The sequence below is a fragment of the Oxyura jamaicensis genome, chromosome 1, assembly GCF_011077185.1.
Source record: "Oxyura jamaicensis isolate SHBP4307 breed ruddy duck chromosome 1, BPBGC_Ojam_1.0, whole genome shotgun sequence".
Lineage (NCBI taxonomy): Eukaryota > Metazoa > Chordata > Aves > Anseriformes > Anatidae > Oxyura > Oxyura jamaicensis.
The window spans coordinates 64,123,281-64,143,710 of record NC_048893.1 but is presented as its reverse complement, the minus strand read 5'-3'; the positions used below and the strand labels follow the sequence as shown (position 1 = coordinate 64,143,710).

Here is a 20,430-nt window from a genome sequence, read left to right as displayed (position 1 = left end):
TTTTTTTTTTTTTTTTTTTTTTTTTTTTTTTTTTTTTTTCTAGTACATATGTGTAAAAACAAGTTCTATTATGGCACTCCAGGGCTATATGACTGTATTAGAAAATTAGCATTCTGGTTGTATTAGAAGATTATACACACTGCCATACACACTGCCATCCTGCACAGAAGAGATTACTGTTGATTATAAGCAACAGCCTGTCCACAGGAATCTAAGACCTGCTGAGCAGTAACCATAGAGGTTTTGAGAAATTACTCGCTACTGGAAAGTCTTGGGTATAAAGTTATCCTGTAAACAGAAACCCATTGCTCCTAGTTCTGGGTTTATCTCACTGATACTTGTAGAGGAAACACATTTCTTTGTACCTGGAGGCAACAGGTTATTAGAGCTGTGACACATCAGAATTAAGATAAGTTTCACTTCCAAACATTGGCCTTGAGGATAAAAGCTGTTGTGTTTCTACTACAGGGCAGATGTCAGCACAGTACAAGGCAATATCATGACAGGGATGATATACTGTGGATATTCTTGGACATTTTTCAATGTCCTGTGGAACCCTACAAAACCTTCTTCAAATTCAGACACCTGATAAAGGTAGCACCCACATTAGGAAGGGAACTACTCTTGGCCACGTCTCACCTGATTGCAGCAGAATTAAACTAGGGATGATAGGAATGAAGTTTTTGTTTTAGTTTCATGAAACCGGATTTACACAATAAGCAAAGAGATTAGATTTTATATTCCTTCTGAAACTCCTTCTGCTGGTTTGAAGGCTGGCATTGCTCCAGACAGCACAGCTCCAGACATCCACATGGTATGGATACTATAGAAATAAAAGCTTCTTTGAAACAATTCATCAGTAGGAGATAGAGTGTGTTTGAGAGGTACTCTCTTGATCTCACACAGCATATGTCTTTGTGGAGCTGAGAAAGGCTGTCAGGGAAGATCTCCTTTTCCAAAAGGCATGCTTGAGCCTGGCTTCTCAAGCAGATCTTTCTGTCATTCACAGACCAAGCCTTTCAAAGCTCTACAGCTTTTTATACAAACAAAAAGAACAGCCAGTAATTCTAAGTTATCTTCACTAAAAATGCTTTTTCCTTCAGTCGTCTGGATACTTTTTATCATGAGCTCATTCCGCAGGCAAGGTCAGCCTGTAACCATGGTGGTGGTGGCAGTGCTGGGGTGGTTAAATGCCCTACCAGCCTAATGCCACTAAATAAATAAATGTATTACCTTTGACTTGAAATCTCCCTGTTGCTTCAGTCATGTCTGCTTGCAGCTTGCCCAGTGCAGTCTCTGCCCTCTGGTAAAAATGTATTTATAGCGAGACAATGGGGACTCATGGCCACTAGGTGATTTTAGCAGGCTGGTAAAAATGAAGACTTGTCTTCAATACATGAAACTCAACAACTGAACAAAAAACTTGTCTAGCCACTTTATCTGTAAAAACAAATTCCAGAGGGCAGATGGCTCAAAAGTCCAGGCCTAGACTTCAACTAGAATAAATCAGGATGGCATGACCACAATTATTAACATTTACTGAAAGTCACTAGTACTACATGAGGAACTTATCTGAAAAATTGAACTGACTTCTGCATGAACTATTCTTATCCTTAAGTGACACCAAAGAATTATTGGAAGCACTGGGCCAAATTCTAATGCTCTGAGTCAGGATCCATTGAAGTTACATACTATTCAAATAAATTCTGAAATCCTTGCTCACATTTTATGTTCCAGCAGGAATATTGACCTATGAGAGGTTTAAATGAAGGCTCAATGAGAAGAGGAGGACATAATAGTTCTTGGAAACAGGAAAGCTGATTTCTCTGTCCACCTGACTGTGCGATACGGTAAACAAGCAAGGCAGAGAGGAATCCAAGTCTTACAGTGCTAGGCACATCTGAATATACCCACAAGTGCAGAATTTGGAGTTTACAAGTTTACAAAATCAGAAAGCATTGATGGAATTTGTATTTAATTCCAGACTTTCAAATACAATGATAGTCATTCATTTTCCTGGTTGAAGGCTCCCATCCATCTCTGAGAGATGAAAAGCAATCTCAGTAAGGCCTTGAGGATCTTGAAGGTCCTTGGATAAGGAGTAAAAAAAAAAAAAACAAAAAAAAAACACACACACACATAAAACACAAAACAAAACAGTAACAGACTTCAATTTCCCTACTATGCACCACCCATTTTCAATGGAAGTGGAAAGTGGCAAGGAAGCTGTTTATCTCCCTGAATCTTACACGTCCTGCTCTGGTGAAACTTAGGGCACTGTTTTAAGATTTACAACACAGGAAGAAGAAATGAAGTTCTGTTTTCCTGTCATCTTTCTATATCCTCTTCCACAAAATGTATCAGACATAGCTATCCCTTCTCCTAATACTGTGGGCATGGTGATCACTGTGACAGACCACAGTACTGTTATTTTCCTGTGGACATATTGGACTGTTTTAAGTAAACACCATTCTAAATCATGATTACATTTAGAGTTGGGTTAAACTTCAGCTCTCTTGGCCATATTCCAGCTAAGGTAATTATGTTCTGCATGCCAAAAATCCCCATACAGTTCCTGTGCAAAACAAGCTACCCTTCTACATCTCCTTGTACACTCGTGTCCTTTCTCCTTAAGCTTTTAAACACCTGTCACATTTTACCCTGAAGGTGGCTGAACTCTAACACTATGAAAATAATCCTTGCATGTTCAGCTCATAAAGTGTTTTAGGATCCTTTGGGATTAAGGGCATTAAATGATGCAAACTGTAATATTAAAAATATATGCAACTTTATAGTAACAGTTGACATTGTTGTTGGCACTGTGTAGCACCAGGGGACCCATTGTGTTAGGAACCGTAACTGCAGAATAGAGATGGTTCTCCAAATTAGATCCAGCTGGAAGAAATGGTCATATATCCAGCTACTGCTTCCTACAGAGTGACAAGAGCACAGGCATCTCAGTGGGGTGCTAAAGGGAGAGTTACAACTGCCTTAGTGCTGTGAATAGACCTAGCCTGGCTCCTTCAGAAAAAAAAAAAAAAAGAAAAAAAAAAAAGAAGAAAAAAAAAAGTTCCTAATCTAAACTATAATGCCAGACTCAGCAGGTACACACCAGCAGGCAGGTGAAGGAAAGCTGTCACAATTTCTTCTGGGGTTTGTAAGTCACTGGCTGACACTTCCAGGAAAGCAGATTGAATTTATAACATATTTCACATATCACATAGTGTAATGCAGATGAGATCCCCTACCCTTCAGTTTGTAGAGGAGAAGGCCAGGGGTGTGTGTGGGAGACACAATCAAGGTTTATGAAGTCATGAAAGTGATAGATAAGCTGAATGCAGAACTGTTGATCACCGGATCTCACAGTATAAGAAGGAGAGGGCATTGACTGAAAGTGGCAGTAGATCAGCTTAAAACAGATACACTAAAGTACTTGTCTACACAGCAGGTAGTGAGCTTCTGGAAACTTGTTGCCACAGGAGATTGTGAGGGCAGGCAGCATTAGTAGTTTCAGATAAATCCATGGCTGACAGGTCCATAGATCGCTGCTAAAGGCAAAAAGAAGTGTGCCCTCTAAGATCTCTAATATGATAAGCATGAATTCAGGAGCAGTAAAAGCTGAATGAAAGGCAGGAAATGATCAGGCTTGCACACTTGCCCTCCTGTCACTGTCAGGACCTGAACATTGGACCACAGGTCTGCCAAAATATTATTTTGGCATCAGTATTTCTTATGTACTTATGTTCACCAATTAATCAACTCTGAAGGGCTTGAAGTACGCACAAGGACAGGACAGAGTCCCAGAATACTCCAGCAGAGTGCTTTGCCCATTTTTCAAGGAAATTTGGGGAGATTACCATATTTCCCTGCAGCATAAGGTCCATTCTTGTTTGAGTCATGCAAAAAAAAGAAAGCATTCCTCTTGTCTGTTCTTGCTCTCTGTGGTGTTAAAAAATGCACCATAAAATATAAATGTCTTCTATAACTGCTGTCTCATGTTCTTGAGCATGTCTATTAACAACAATTGTGTGATTTTGAGGAGGCATTATTCCCTTCCTATTGATGCATTTATTTGTCACTATGATGTTGTGTTCAGCACTTAAAGGGTGTAATTCAGCTGAAGGATGAGAGTTACCATATGTGTATTTCTATTACAAGATAGCATACAGTGTAGAGGAATCATTAGTGAAATTAAAATATACCAGTCAATTCCACTGCTTGGTCTGTATATGCTGGATTTGATTATCCATCACTAAAGATAAATTTTAAATTAAGAACATTTATCCATCAGTTCTTCTTTTAGCTACTACGCAAAACCAGCTCTTCTTATTTTGGGAATTCTATGATTTATTTGTATCTATGTAATCCCAGAGGCTCTCCACTGATGTCCAGAGTGAGTTTACATTGCAATTAAGATAAGAAGTGGGATCAACAGATTGTCTCCATCCTTTCCTTTCACCCATACTGTGGTGTATTTCCCCTTAAAAAGACTGACATTTGCCTTGGCTTTAAACCCACCAAGCTCAATCCAGCACCTACATACATATAACTGCGTATATGTACTCACGCTAGCCTAGCACCGCAGTTTTCGCCTTCAATATCTGCTCCAGGGACGTTGTCTGTGTTCACGGACTCGGTCTCACTGGTGGGCATGCTCACTGTAAGAGTCAAAGGGAAGAAAAAGAGAAGGTTGGCCATTAGAACCTGACACATCTATTAATGAATCACATCAGTGAAGGAACTGGTGTAATGAAAAGACCCTCAGCTGCAGCTCCTGAGGATTAGCTGATCAAGTCTGCTGCCTCCCTGCACAGGCCAGGCTGGGCAGGTAGACTTTAGGAACATATATAGGTTACTTGGAAGCTAAAGGAAGGGGAAGAGCCAGCTGCTTATTTTCTTTCTGAGTTGGCTTCTGGAAATGTTATGAATGAGAACCACTGAAAATTAGAGAACCTTCAAAACCAAGAAAGAAGTTTTTGCTTGATTCAGTGAATGCTTAAGATGATTCCCCCTTACTTGCAACCAGCCCAGCCACCTTAACGTCCTCCCCAGTCTCTTCTGAAGAGGAGTGCAAATAAAAAGTACCAGACTAATAGGTGTTCAAAAGACTTGTGTTAGCCTGATAGCAAGTACCACAAATAATACTGATGGCTTATCTGTCATATACTACCATTAATGTGTTTTAGCCCTACACTTAGAAACTGGGCCTATAGGGATAAGAGGGAAATTCAGACTCTGACTCTTTCAGACATTATCAGAAAGGAACTAATTAATATGAACTGTGGCAAAGATTTCATGTTGACACCCATCTACCAAGATCTGGAAAGAATCTCCCACACTTTTGCAGAAATGTCATGGAATAGCCATCAAATGAAAGGAACCTTAGGTGTAAAACTACTTCATCTGAATTCAAGGAGGTGTTATCTTCTCTTATGAAACCTTAATATTTTATTTGCTTCTGTTGATCACAAAGATTCATGGTTTCCATTCCATGAATTGATCCCAGCTCCTATATGAGCGTTAATAGCTTTAATAACTCCTTTCATACACAAACATTCAGCTTAAGGTAGAAGAAAAGAAAGGATAGGATACAACGTGTTCTCTTCCCTTCCTTTTTTTTTTTTTTTTTTTTTTTAATTTTACAAAAATATACAGAAAATGCTGCTTTAAACTGAATAATGGAGGAGTTAGACCTCTCAGATGCCCAACAGGATTGCAAAACATGACCTGCACTGGATGTATATTTCAGATGAGATTTGACAGCATGCACTATTAGCTGTTGGAGAGGCTTCTAACAGCTTGTCAAAACAGGTTACTCATTAATAAGAAAATATCTATTTGGGGGTCAATGGTGCAAAAAGAGACAAAACAGAATAAATATGCTCTGCATTCCAATTGGACAGATGTTTAATGAGCCATAGGTCCAGGTCTTCTTTCAGAAACTAGAAAGATATCAGAAGGTTCTTCCAAAGATCTAAGAAATACCTGGGTTTCTGCTTTGAAAGCATTATGGTAGAAATGCCCCTCAAAATCTTTCCTTCACCCCATCCCAATGATGCAAGTTCTTCCGATGTGTATCTTTGGAAATCTAAAGCTCTTGTACTGTTTTCTGTAGGAACACAGCCCATAGGAAATAATGGTCTCTACCACTCTTGACATAACCATGAAATACTGTACTCAAATGGTGCTAATTTCTTTGCAAAGACTATATGTTTTAATGATCTTGTCTGTTCAGAAAGATGAATTAAGAAATCAACTGAATTAATATTTTGATGCACATGGAAGAGTCAAGTAAACTGTAAGAAAAAATGACATTCATAATTCAAATTTTCAGTCCAGATTAAGCCCTTCAGAGAAAAAAAAACAAACAACAAACACTGATATTTGGCAAGTCATCTTTGAAGGTGAGGTAAAGCACTTTCAAGACATATTTGAGCTTATTTGCAAATGGAAAACAATCTTGAAGACATTAGCAAGAGATTGATTTGCAGAACAGCTTATTATCTTGAGTGCATGAAGAGGACACTGCACAAGCAATAGAAAAAGCAAGGCACGCACATGCAGAAGTATACAAAGATACATTATGTGTCAGTCTGCATAGAGACATATAGACACACACACAGACAAATATACGCAGTGTGGAACACAAATTGCAGTCGAACATTACCATGGGTTTCTGTGGAGTGACTAAACCAAGCAAACTTTCCTTTCTTCTTATCAGGCAAGCCAGACGGAGTGCTTCCTTTCACAGACAAGATGGTCAGTATCAAGTACCAGGAACAAGACATCAATAGAGAACATGCAGCCAGTGACAGGCAAAAGAAAAAAACAAGGAACTCAGCTTGCACACGACATCCACTTCTGTCTGAAAACTTCATCATGTGAATTAAAAGTACAAAATCAAAAACAAAAGTATACGGAAGTAAAAAATATTATAACAGATCATTGGAGGATTATGTTCCCTTGCTTTCTGCTCTTTTTTATATTTGTCTTCTGAGAACATGAAGTGGCAAAATTTAAGTTTATGGGTCAAATCCTTTTTCCAGTGATATCAATGGCAAAACCCTTCTTGTTTGACTGTGTGACCTACTGAAATCCGTGAGACTAAGGCAATCATAATTTGTCCCAAAGATATCCTCTGATCCTTATTAGACTAGCCTATTTTTGAATTATATGTTGTGTTTATTTTTTCCCCCCCGAACTTTTTCAATATCAAGAAACTCTTGCAAAACTGATGGAGTTGCTAAAGGAAAGTAGTTGGAATAATCACATTTCTCTGTCTTTTCCCATTTGTAGAGATTAACAACCTTCAAGCACTCAGATTTACCCTGCCTTACTCAAACTATGACACACCTCAGCTACGCCTCATGATTTCCATTTGAGTTTACATTTGGCATTTACCCTCCAATGTTCTTCTGCTGCATGGCTTTTCATGGCATTACTTAATGTTGATCCTCTGCTTATTATGTATGCATGGAGGTCCTCAGCCCACACATATCAGAGGTGTATGTGCAAAGGTGTCACAGAGTATACTTTGCAATTCCCTAATCCTACTGCTGTGGAAGGCCAAATTAAAGCGAGGGATACAGGTGCAGTGACACACAGGCTGAAGAGCCACCTCCTGTGGTTTGGGCTAGCTCACTGGCATTAACTCCCAGGCACTTCCTACACTGCACTGATGGAAAATGTTAAGGACAATAAAAAGTATTAAGAAGGTATCACGTATAAGAAGAACAATGGCCTAGAAGTTAAAGGTCATGACAGACAGTAGACTAGGACTGTGTTCTCAAATGTGGTATGCTCTCAGCAGGGCACTCACTAATTTTCTGTGGCACCTTACTTCACCTTCAAAATCAGGGGACAATCATGTGCAGAGCTCCTGTGAGGTTAATTCAGGCCAATTAACAAATCCTAGAAACAAAAGATGCTGCAGAAGATGCGTGTATAAGCTGGGTCTGAATATGAGATGAAGTAGATGAAATACTGCCCACATGGTTTTATTACCTGATTCAGTTCTCAGGGACACAGACGTTCTGCCTGCACCCCAGCTCCAGCACAGAAACAAGGCAGGCATTTTTTGCAGTCAGGGTAATTAATTACTGCAGCCATATACCAAGAATGCTGGTGGTGAATCCACCACAGGAATGTTTTAATCAGGAAGAGATGTTTTTCTAAATGGTGGGCTCTAGTCCAGACCAGAGTAATGTTCAGGCTCATACTATACAGACTATGCCACCTCAACGGCCACTTCCTCCATGTAATTTTGGAAGCTGAGACAAAAGCAAGAGAGAGACAAATGCATATTTCCTCCTACCTGGGCACAAATGACTTAGGAGTAGAAATCCTAATGCCTTTCCTCCTTTCCCATGTGTGATTAGTGAAGTATGCACTCTGACAGGAGTGGTTCCCTGTCATCTTCAAAAAACCTATTGCTTGCACCCAGATCAGAGGTCCCCGTAGGGCTGGGTTCTGCCATATGCAGAGGGCATATTGCCTCTGTGTGCCCCCCCCCCACCCCCCCCCCCCCCACTTTCCTGGCCTTCAGGCAGACCAACAGATCTTCCATCTACCACATGCTTTGCATTGCATACACTTCAGTGTCCAAACTGCAGCACAGACACTATCCCTGTGCATACGATTCAATTGTCCACCTAACTCCTGAGGGTATTAGGTTAACACCTAAATGCCTGCGTCATACATAGGGGACTCCTTGGCACAAGTGAGAGCAGGTTGTTAAAGGAGTAAGAAGGCATTTCCACTGGGCAGTTTGCCTTTGCCTGGCTGCACCAGGAGTAGCAGTGTAGCTAACAGGGCAGTGAGCACAAATTGCAGGCAGCCTGCTCCAACCTAACCAGTACAGCAAACTGCTACCAACAGCACAGGGATAGGTCCCATAGAAGATATTATGCTCTTCCTTAGGGCAAAACACAGTGGCTTTGCTTACATGGCGATATTTTTTTGGATTTATCCTTAGTCATCACATCCATAATTCTCTCTGGTTGATGAAATCTATTAATTACACATTCTCAAAGTTGTATAGCAATTTCTTTTTAAAGGGAAGTGAAACAACCTTTTAAAGGCATAAAAGTATTTAATGGTTTCAACAGAATGCAAACCTTAAGGACCAGTATGTTTTATACTTTACAGTAGCTTCTGAAATGTTTGCACTTCTTACATCTCTCCACAGTGTGGCTCATCTCTGAATACAGAATTTTCCTCCTGGACTGCCTAAACTCTGATTTCATTTTACTTACATAGCACTCCTGCAGCAACTGAAGTAGCAAAGGCTATCTAGCTGCTTCCTTAAAAATAAATCCGAGATATGGTTCATGTTGTGTTAATTCTAGCTCTGAGACCCAGCAGACAGAAGTAAGGACAAAGAGTCTGCAGTCTGCGACTGGCTAGATAGACAGATGTGCAAGACCCTTTGAGAGCCTCTGTTCCATGTCACTGGCATCAAGCTTTGATACCAGCTCTCCACTTGCACTAACATATGTCCCTCCTCCAACCAATGCCCTGTGGACATGCAATAAATTATTAGATGGCAGGTTGCCAAGAGACAGCCAACCACTCAGGCAGAAAGCTAGCACAAGCAAGTACCCTTCTGTGTAGCCCTGAGATTTTTTTTTTTTTTGCTTTACACACTTAGAGAATAATATATGCTCCCAGTTCGGGAATATTACTACCACTGATGCATCTTGCTTTTATGGCACTTTTGTTATCTTGCCAGTGGAAGTCATTTTAATATTCCGACTTATCTCCATGGATTATAATGTTGCCACACTTGCTTGTTGCTGAATCTGACTTTAATGAACCTCACTGTGAGAACTTAAGACCCAGAGAAGATGAAGCCTGGGCAAAGGGTGTCAAGTTCCACAAACATAGATGAAGCATATACTTTTCTCAGGTTTTAATGGGACACACTACTAAATGACTTTGCAGACTTGGTCATTAGTTTTAGAACTGGGTATGTTAGAGGCTATTCACTTTGCCTGACTTCACATCTCTGATTTAGCTGTTTGAGTTAAGCTCCAGAGGCAGAGAGGTTCCTATCACAGTTTTTCTGAATGGCTCACAGATGGCTCACTCAACCACATGGACAGGCTGGGCGTTTACAGTAGGCCCCTAGTTAGGTACCTGACCAAAACCAGTGTGATTACTCAACAGTGTGTTCATCCATATTCAAAAAGACTTGCCATGGGTTTTCGGATTAAGAAAAGGAACAATATACTTGACTGTGTATTCTGATACATTCACCTGGACTACAATTTCCTCAACTCTCTAATTTCTGCTAGTATTGAATGACATTGTGAAATATCAACCTAAAAAATTCCTATTGCCCATGTTGGCATTTGAGGTCAGATGGACCTGATGTTACTTTTTTGTGTCACCTTGCTCATGTGATCAAGCCTTTCTACATATCTGTTCAGTTTCTCTGAAATGGGGATTATAATTCTGCTCTCACCTTGCAAACCTCTCTGAAATCTGCAGATGAAACACATTACAATAGGCGCTAAGCACTATAGTTATTACTGATGCTAATGTCTCCCAGGTGGGACTTTGCAGAACTATAAAGCAAATCTAAAGAGCAAAGAAGTCCTGTGAATTCTCCAGCTGAGATTTAAGATTTCTCTTTTCTATCAAGCACAACAAGAATAAATTGCAATATGCAGGCTGCTTCCTTTAACAGAATGTGCATCAAGTAAATGACTGTCTCCAGTAAGAACCTTGCTTCCTGTGGTGCCTCTCATGCCCATCATTTCATGAATGAGTTTATGGGCAGCTGTCAGAATATCAATCGACTCTTTTTTATTTTTATTTTTTGGTGGAGAGTTCTCATTTTAATTAATATATGAATATTGCCTAACTTTCCTCTTCTCATTGCCTGCTTGGAAATGCTATACTGATTCATCATATTTATTAATTTAAATAAGATACAGCATTTATTCTGATACATGCATACAGTGTCTTGGGAACAATCCGTGAGTATGTTCTTAAATGGAAGCAGCATGCAGAGAATAAACTGTGCAGAGGCAAATGAATAATTTTCTCTAGATCTCTTCCTGCTTTTTTGACTGGGGAACATTTTGGGGGTTTCTGTTTTGAAAAGAAACTCTGCAATATGAAGACTTCTACAAGAGAAGAGGAAAGGGAACTTAAACTGTCTGTAGGAACATGGTGGTTACACACCCCCCAGAGACAGAGAGAATGCATCAATAAATCTAGCACCCAAATAAATAAATAAATAAATAAATCAGAAAAATTGTGAAAATACTTTCAAAATCCTTATGGAGGGCTCAGAGGCCAATGCCCATACAGACAGTATTATGCACACAGTACTACATTAAATATATGCAATACATACACTTTCAGTAACCTAATTTTGGGTTACATACAAATGACTGCAATTAGAAGGAGAGAGCTTGAGTTGCAGTTTCACTCAAGGTCGAATTGAGGATAGCAACAAAGAGCCATAGAGCGTCTGTCAGTTGCATCTGCTTCAATCAAAACCAGAGAGGATTTTGGTGAAAAGACCTTTACACCAGCAAACCAGCAGCAAAGACGGAACAGCTAGTGTGTAGTAACAGGGCTTGTCATTACAGTAACAAAACCAGGCTGAGAAGACTGATGCAGTGCAGCACAGGTTACTGACTGGAGCAGAAGTAGGAACATTGCCAATACTGAGATGGAGTATTGTATGTCTAACATTTCACTTACATGTGTATTATGCATTTTACAATAAATTGCAATATATATCTTTCATATAAAGAGACTTGCTTTCTCATGTTCTCCTCTCCTGGAGTGTCACCACAGGCACATATACATCTCATGATGTTTAGAGGATGCAGTTATGGGCTAAGTGAATTTATACCGTACACAAAGAGGAACATGAGACAGAGATAGAGAGAGATCTGTATCAGCTGTGCAGGCATGTGATTAACAGATCTGTCATTAACACATGCAGATTACTGCGCACCTATGAATGCATTACCTTGCCACTACTTAATTTTCCTGAGACTTATTTTAGTACAACAAACACCCTAGATACCTTAAACAGCTGCCATTTCTGTCTACTTTTTACAGTAATATTGACAGTAATACACAGCTCTCCAAAAATATTTGTTCATTTCAGCCGTTGAGTGGAATGCACATTACACACAAGACACATAATGAGCACAAGTGAACTTCTGGCCCTGATGAGAGGTGGCCTTGCAAGCCTCTGACATGCTCTGTTCCGTATTTGAAAGGAAGAACTTAAAATCCTCTTTGCTCTTCCCTGCATGGAGGGCAGGGGTTATTTTTGCATAACCGTGGTATCTCAAATGTCTCAGAAGCACAGGATGTAGGACCTTCCAGAAAGGAGTCTAACTCTCTGTTAAAAAGGGCAAAATGAGCAGTTTCTCTGGGTAACAGCTTGTTCTGCTGAGTTAACATCTGAGTCTGCATTAGGAGCCCATTCCCTGCTCTGCAGTTTCTGCCTGCAAGGGCTGTGGAAGTAACCTGCTCAATCCCTGCGGCTGAGGAAGGACAGATGGGCCGGGTCACAGGGTGACAGAGCTGCTACCAGAACAGATCTTGAAAGATGTCTCTCTCCTAAATCTGGGTGCTCCAATGACATCCTAAACTTGTTTTCTTTTTTGATAAATGTCTTGTATTGTTTGTCTTGCTAGGAACAACACCTAATGTGCCAAAGTGCAAGGCATTTACTTGCCAGGATATGGTTTATAGCCTATGTTTCTGGTGTCAGACTAATACTCTAGTTCCCCATAGACTTCTGGAGCCATTCATTAAAAAAATAATTAAAAAAAAAAGAGAGGGAGAGAGAAGAAAAAAGGAGCTGAGGCAACTGAGGATTTATAACTCCTTCAATGGTATTTTTTGATGGTGAACAAATTACAACAGCACATTCTGAATGGTTCTGCAAGATCTCTCTCATTCTTTAACATTTTTTACAGAAGAAGGTGGGACAAGTGGTAGCACCATCAAATGTTCTTGAATCTACCCCATAAATGATACAAGGACACAGGGAGCAGGAGCATCTCACTTGAAAATCAAAACGATTCTAGTATTTCAGTCTGGTCTGGCAGCCATCTAAGAAATGGGTGCATAAGAGCTACTATCACACTAGGTGTTGGAAAGTGACACAAAGACTGATGAAACCAAACAAATAAAATAGTTAGCCACAAAGAAAGTGCTCTCAAGACAGTATAATCAACTGAAAAAATAAAATCCCTCCCCCTTTGATCACTATTGTTCATCTAATAATCACACTTAGATTTTGCTCACTAGCATTGTTATAAATGAAAATTATCAGCGCATGAGCTTCAAGAACAATTGTGGTTTTAAGGCAGATCATGTGTTTCCTTAAATTCCTGTGCATGGGGGAATTTTTGCATCTGCCCATCCACACAAACATACACCTGGGTGGTGAATCAGTAACTTTGATGAGGATCTCTACTTCAGCAAAAGCATCTTTGTTCTTTCAGTTCACAGCCCTGTCTTCCCTGCAGAGTTGGGGAGAAGCAAAAAAATTACAGAAGCCAGTTCTAACCTGATCTGCTTAGGTCATCAGAAACTCTCCGGGGAGCGCTGCTCACCACCTCGATTGCTAAGCTTCAAAGTGGCTGAGATGCAGCTCTAGCTGTTTTATGACTTCCCTGTCTGGCACCAGCCATTTCAAACTGGGTGACACCTGAAGACTCAGCAAGTGGCCTACACTTTGTGAGCCAGAGCACATAAGAGGATGTGTCAGGACAGCGGCGACTGTATTTGTGTTTGGATGGTTCAGCGGGTCAGGGGCTTGCAACGCAAATCTTTCCCCAGGGAGCTCCCACACCCTGCAGTCAGGAAGCTTAGGCAGGGATTGTGCCTGGGCTGAGCCAACAGGGAGGTAGGTGTCTCTGAGGACTGCCTTCTGCAGAAGGAAGAAACTAGGCTCCTGGAGGCTGGCCCTTGTTGGCAGAATATCACAAAAATATAAAGGAAAAGTAAACGTGAGGGCAAATTGTATTATTTCAAAGGATAGGCAGGGCAACCGGGCAGAGGCTGGGTAATAGGTGAAGAAGCTGTGGAAAAGAACAACAGTGACTGAATATTTCATCTAAAATACTGCTCTGCGAGCTGGAAGAGTAGCGTATGCTTATTGCATGATGGAAGGCATAATTTAGGAGTGACTTACTTAAAATATTTGAGCATTAGTATTACCAAATTCAGAGAAGAGCAAGGCCCTATCCATCTCAGCAGTCCCATTGCACATGCAATGATTGCAACAGATTAATTCTCAGCAAGTGCAGGCATTTTCTAATAGCAGTATTCACATGGGATGTGTAAGAAGGCTCCTGGGTGATACATTCCTGATGGTAAATGATCACGCAATTCAGTTCACCAATCGACAGGTATGGTAACATACACTTTAGGTATAGGTCACTTTCAAGCCAGGGCTGTGTGAAAGCGCTGGACCCTTGAAATTGTACTCATGGATCACACTGGACAGATTCTATTCAGCTCCACGATCTGAAATGGAAATCACCTCTTCTATTATGAAATGCACATAAAATTCTGTTTTTAACCCCCAGTCTGTTACATTTCATCTGTCTTCTGTGCCTAGTAAATAAAATGCTTGTGATTTTGTGTGCTTCTCCTGCATGTGGTGTTCTTTCAGACACTTTTGCTAACATAATGACTAGTCTGATACTAGACACTATTATCACAATATCATGAGTCAGAAGCATGAGACATGCTAGCTGGGCAGGCTGTGTGTTACTGTGCAGCCAAGAGAAAAGCAAAGAATTCAAGTTAAAGAGTTTTGCCCTTAAAATCAGCTTGTCAAACCTGTAATTAAAGCTTTTACACCTCTTGAGTAGGGCATTGAGTATAGGTCAATTACCCCAATTCAAAGAAACAGGCAGTTTATAGTGGCCTTGAAATAATAGATTCTTAGTTTGCAAATACTTCTAGCATACAGGAGAGTGAGGGACTGATAACAACAGCTTGAGTTAAGCTTAGTGTGGGCAGGTGTTATGCAAGCTTCCCTCACACAGCTGTGTTAAAACAAGTCATTCGTGACCTGGCATAGCCCTGTTATTCTGCTTGTGGTTCTTCAAACAGCTAGATAATACACTTACATTTTGATCAGCACATCTGTGAGGATCCATGTAGCTCTGCCACTGCAGCCTTGCTCTGATGTTTAACCCTTCTGCTACTTCAGCCTCTGGGTTTTAATGCAGTTGATAACATCACCATTCTGATCTCCAGTGACCCCTGTATATATATGCCTAACCTTGGGCCCCCTGCAGACCTACATAGTTTGCACTCAGAGGGACACGTCTTACTGCAGCCCTTCCTCAAGCAGTCAAGGAGAAGCATGCATCATGCTGTGGCTTGTGAACTGTGTGAATGGAAATAAGGATGTGAGCAGCACTACAAACAACCATGGACCCTTAAGCTGAATTTGAATGTAGGCCTCAAGATTTGAAAGGCCAGTTGTCTAATCTGTTGACTTATCTCCACAATCCTGCTAACTGAAGAGCTGCTGTAATCAGCAGGCAGACTCAGTGCCACAGCTATTTTCAGTTCAGTTCCCCAGTTGGAAACATTTTCCTTCCCCCGCCACCTCTCCAGGCTTGATGTTGTTTATGAGATAACTGGAATGGAGAGACCAGCTTTTCTTTCCAGAAGCAAGTACAACCGGAGATTTTTACCCTATTAGCAGACTGTACTGGAGCGGATGGGAAGTTTCTCACCCAATAAGTAGAAGTGAGCGGTCACAGAGCGAGAGTGTGACTGCTCCTCTGTCAGGGCTGTACCTCTACCGGGGTCCTGCTGCAAGCTTTCCAGGCTTCCCACCAAAGCACTGAGAAGTGCTAGGTGCCACTCACAACTGTCAATCCTCAGCTGCACCAGCACTGGCTATCAGTTGGTAACATACATAGTAGCTCAGCTGTGCAATGTCACCCAGGCTCCTTGTCTCCGTGCGCTGCTGCAGGAAGATCACAGCATCACAGACTGCCTGTCAGCTGCAGCTCATTGTGCTGCTCCACTGCACTGCCATCACAACAGCAGGGTCAGTTTTTGAACCCTATTTGCATATAAAGCAAAATACTACTAATTTTAATTTTGTCTCTTTTTTTTTTTTTTTTTTTGTGGGTCCATTTAAGGAAGCAATGAACTACTCAAACTACCTTGCAGTAGAGGTAGGGAAGGTGGAGAACACAACAGTTTCCCCAGGAGAGCTCTGCTAACAATGCCCCTCCTGCCTCCCTCCACCTGTCCTGGCATCTCAGAGGTTTCTCAGTTCCACCCCACACAGCTCTTGGTCTGGGCCAAGGAACACATGGTCTGGACCTCAGTAATTATCTTCCTGTACATAAATCTTCAAGCTATAATACAAAACTCAAAAGGAAAGAAAAAGGCAGGTAGACAGGTTCCAATGAATATAAACTTTGACCCTGAGGAAAAAAGCTCATAGCAGAACAGCTTCTGCTACAGGTGGTCCTACTACATTCTTCTCTCTACCAAAAACACTTTTAGGATATTGAGCTTACAAGATCCATACTGAAGTTTCTAGCTGTACTAGGTTTTTTCACATATGTCACTGGACAAACCACACTCAGTGCTTATCAGGCACTGGATGGCATTTTTTATGTTCCACCTCATATACGCCATATTTTATCTGCTGGTCTACAGTGAAAGTTTTGGGTACCATGAAGTGCCTAAAGTGGCATTCCCTTCTGTACTAGCTTTGCTTTATTGTTTATATATATATATGAATTATAATACCACCTTTTGTCTGTTTGGACTGTAAGCTCTTGGAGCCAAAGCTGTCTTTGATTTGTGTACATACACCTAATTTTTATCTGTGTATACAAAGTGTCAGGCACACTGTAGCTCTGATGTCATCTGGCACTGATGTAATACAACTAATTCTCATCCCCAACAGTTGTTCCTAACTCCAAACACATGCTCCCTGTCCCTCAGCATCATTACTAAATGCCACAGCCTCTCTCCTGACAGTTTGTTATATCACATTAAAGAGTCCTTGGGGTTTGAGCTGCTATCAGTCCTGCTCACTAATGCTTTCTTCTCAATGAAGAAGGCTACATCTGTGATGGTAACATTTTTGTCAAATGTTCATCACTGGTCTTTCTCACTGTCTTCAGCAGGAAATGCTGAATACTCCACAGTTTGGAAAACCATTCTATAACTGCCCTTATAAAAAATTAAGAGCATGCTTTAGGTCTCTACTTAAAAATATATATATATATATATATATATATAAAATGGCCTTGCTGTATATATACGCAGTCTGGGGGTTTGTGATATTTCTTCTTAAAATCTTCTGTAGAGATCCTGGCACTGAATGCCTTCTACATCTCTCTAACCGTGGGAAATAAAGCACATACAATCTGTCAGAAGGTATGGTGATGGCAGTTTTCTCATAGACTGTTCCCTCTAATGTCCTTTCATGAGAACTGGAATCCCAGTGTCAGTGGATGAATCTTGACAGATTCCAGAAATGCTTCCTAACAAGGCAGATGGAGGTTAATTTATTTGCACAAAGGTGTCTTTTCCAGCTATATAAACAATAGATTCCCTCTAAACCCACACCTCTAAAGAGATATTTCTCTGTAACTTATTAGTACTAAAGAGGATTCCTACATCAGCATAAGTCTTTCTTCCAGCAGGCAAAAAAGAGATGTTACCTCACCAGACAGTCTTTGCTAGGGAAATAGCTTTTATGGTAGATAAACTTAATGCTCTATCAACATTAATGCCCGCCTCTATATGCTGTAGCTGGCCACACATCACTGTTCTAGCAATACTCAGCGTAACATTGTTTGTGCCCCAGGTTACAAGAATCAGGGAAGGGAGAAGCTAGAAAAACTGAAGTTGAACAACATTAGCCAGATCTTCAGTTGCAAGACAGCAAGCACATGGATATCACCACACAACTTTTTCAGTCACAGAGGATCTTACAGGAAGAGCTTTTATCCCAGGCATGAACTACGGCAGCCTGGCAGCTTATCTAGTTTATGTAACTTTTGACACTGTAAGGGAATAAGAAGAAAAATTGAGCTTACTAGCAGAAATTTGCACAGTTTTGGACATTGCTCTCCACGTTGCCCTCCCTTCTTCCACGTAACAGTGCCAGCAGCAACACAGATTTGTTAGCTGCTCCTTGTGTTAGATTTCACTCAAGGAGCTGGCTGCTGGGGTCAGCCGCATACCTGAATTTGCCCCAGCTCTCCCAAACTGAAGAGTCACTCCACTCTACTTTCTGGAAATGTTTTTCTTGCTTTGCCAAACAATACCAGGCCTTCTGATATTATGTTGGAACAAATTACTTCAGAATTAGAGACCTTAATGCTGGCCATAGCTTTCTCCTGAGGCTTCCTGAATGCCAGCAGCTCTTTCTTCTTTTGCTCTCCATTCAAAGGCAACAATTTGTCTTCTCCATACTGTGCTTTGACATAAAATGCAGGCTTGAGCTAAATTGCTTCTACATTGTGTTTAGTTAGATGGGATTTACCTACCCTCAGCAGTAACTATCAGCAGAGAAGGAAGCGGAAGAAGGATTTCAAACAGTTGCTTGCTTTTTGTTTTGAGATCAAAGCTTTCTTTCAGCCAGAAAGGGAGAAAGAGAAACTGGGAAGTTGCGAAATCTACAGAACTATGAACCTAAATGTTGCTTTTTGATAAAAGCTGGGTTGTTAAATTGTACTGCTAATTAAAATCAAACCTGTTGATTAACTTATTCACAGAGTGAACAATCCATACTTTCAGGGAAACAATAAAATTGTGTCTACTAAAGTGATTAATATGATTACAGGGATTTCCCAAAGAAGGAAAATAGCTCAAAACCACCCTGATCAAATCTGTAAATGCCTTATACGATACGATACAAGGTCGACATTCTGGTATAAAGGGCTGAGCAGTGCTATGAGAGATTGGCACTGGCACTGAGAGGGTGGGTGACCTTTAGTACATAATTTAGCCTTTCTGTGCCTTTTTCTCTTAACTAGATGAAGCAGGCCAGAATGTTTTTCCCCTCTCCAAACCTGCATACGTATTTTAAAGAATCAATCTAGTAGATGAAACATTTCTAGACAGAGCTTAAAAGCAAAGTTTTAATTTCACTTTGTTCAGCAGACTAATCTTGTTCTTCTTTTTAAGTTTCTCCTTTCTCCTTTTGGAAATTGTGAGGAAGACAAAACAATTAAGGATAAAGATCCTATAGCTTCCTTGCTTTGTCACTGAAAAAAAAAAAAAAGAAAAGAAAAAGCAAGCAAGCAACATGTGAAACAGTCAGTACGGAAATCTACTCCCAGACTTTTTTTTTTTTTTTTTTTCTCCCAGTGGGGAAAAAGTCAAATGTTGACATCTTAGTTTTGGTGACATTGATGGAATATGGGGCAAAAGTGAAAGTAAAGTCACCCTAAATTAAATATACATACATATATCACTTTTAAATAGCAACATTACTTTCTGTCATTTAAAGGGCTGAATAGGTAGCTACTACAGTACCTAGAGAGTCACTATGGAGTCTCACAATGTCTTCTCTTTCTTTTGTGAGATCTGTCATTTCTCCATTTCAGGATATAAAAGTTTATCTGGGTGCGATTCCATATTTCCATATTCACAGCTATGGAATCAAAATGCTAGTAATGACAATGGGTAAAATTTGTGACAGATACAAAGGAGTTTTAGCCAGTGGAATTATGCACTGGGCAAACAGTACTATCTGGACTATCAAGTCTTGTAAGTGATCGCAGATTTGAAGTATCTCATGCTCTCCATCTGGTGGATGACATTTATGAAATAGTAAAGCCATGTGTGAGCACACACAAGCCTCTAGTGCATCAAGACCTAATATTAGGCAATATTCTCTAGTGTTGACACTTGCCTGTTTTGTTACTGACCTCAGATAAAGGAGGTTAGGACCCAACTCCTTTTTGCCTTACCCAGGCAAAATCCCCAGCAACTCCAGTAAGATTTTTGCCCGAGGACCGCAGGAGTGATTCAGCCTCGTGTGAGCACTAATGTCCCAGAAACTTTTTCTAGGCAGCATGCTAATTATAGACTACAGCTTGACATCTGAAGCACAAACCCATGCATCATTTTGCAACCTGAGCTTCTCTTTCCACACAACAAATGCAAAGCCGACTTATCATTTAACAAGGCCTTTTAGCAAGTGTGTGCAAACCGTAGTAGTTGTATTAAGAGCTATGTTTGAGCTACTCTGAAAGATGGTGAGGTACAAAAATACCACTTGGACTGTTTTCTACGGTGCATGCTTTGGGCACAGCACACAGCTGGGAGCTGCTGTCACTCGTACCCAAGCAAATCATGGTTTTGGACTTGAGCTGCAGCCGAGTACATGGAGCTTTATTTGTTTTTTTTTTTTTTTTTTTTTTTTTTTTTTTTTTTTTT

The 20,430-nt window shown here is 40.5% G+C and overlaps 1 protein-coding gene across 37 annotated transcripts in view; it reads right to left on the bottom strand.

Moving 5' to 3' along the window:
* Positions 1 to 20,430, bottom strand: part of CACNA1C (calcium voltage-gated channel subunit alpha1 C) — a 436,365-nt gene that overhangs the window by 113,670 nt on the left and 302,265 nt on the right. For 19 of the 37 annotated variants that reach the window (XM_035346240.1, XM_035346144.1, XM_035346083.1 and 16 more), the window contains exon 10: positions 4,568 to 4,658. In XM_035346240.1, coding sequence (XP_035202131.1) covers positions 4,568 to 4,658 — 91 coding nt within the window. Of the gene's footprint in view, positions 1 to 4,567; positions 4,659 to 6,667; positions 6,743 to 20,430 lie in introns of all 37 variants that reach the window. The other 18 variants (XM_035346227.1, XM_035345985.1, XM_035346220.1 and 15 more) reach the window with 1 other exon arrangement.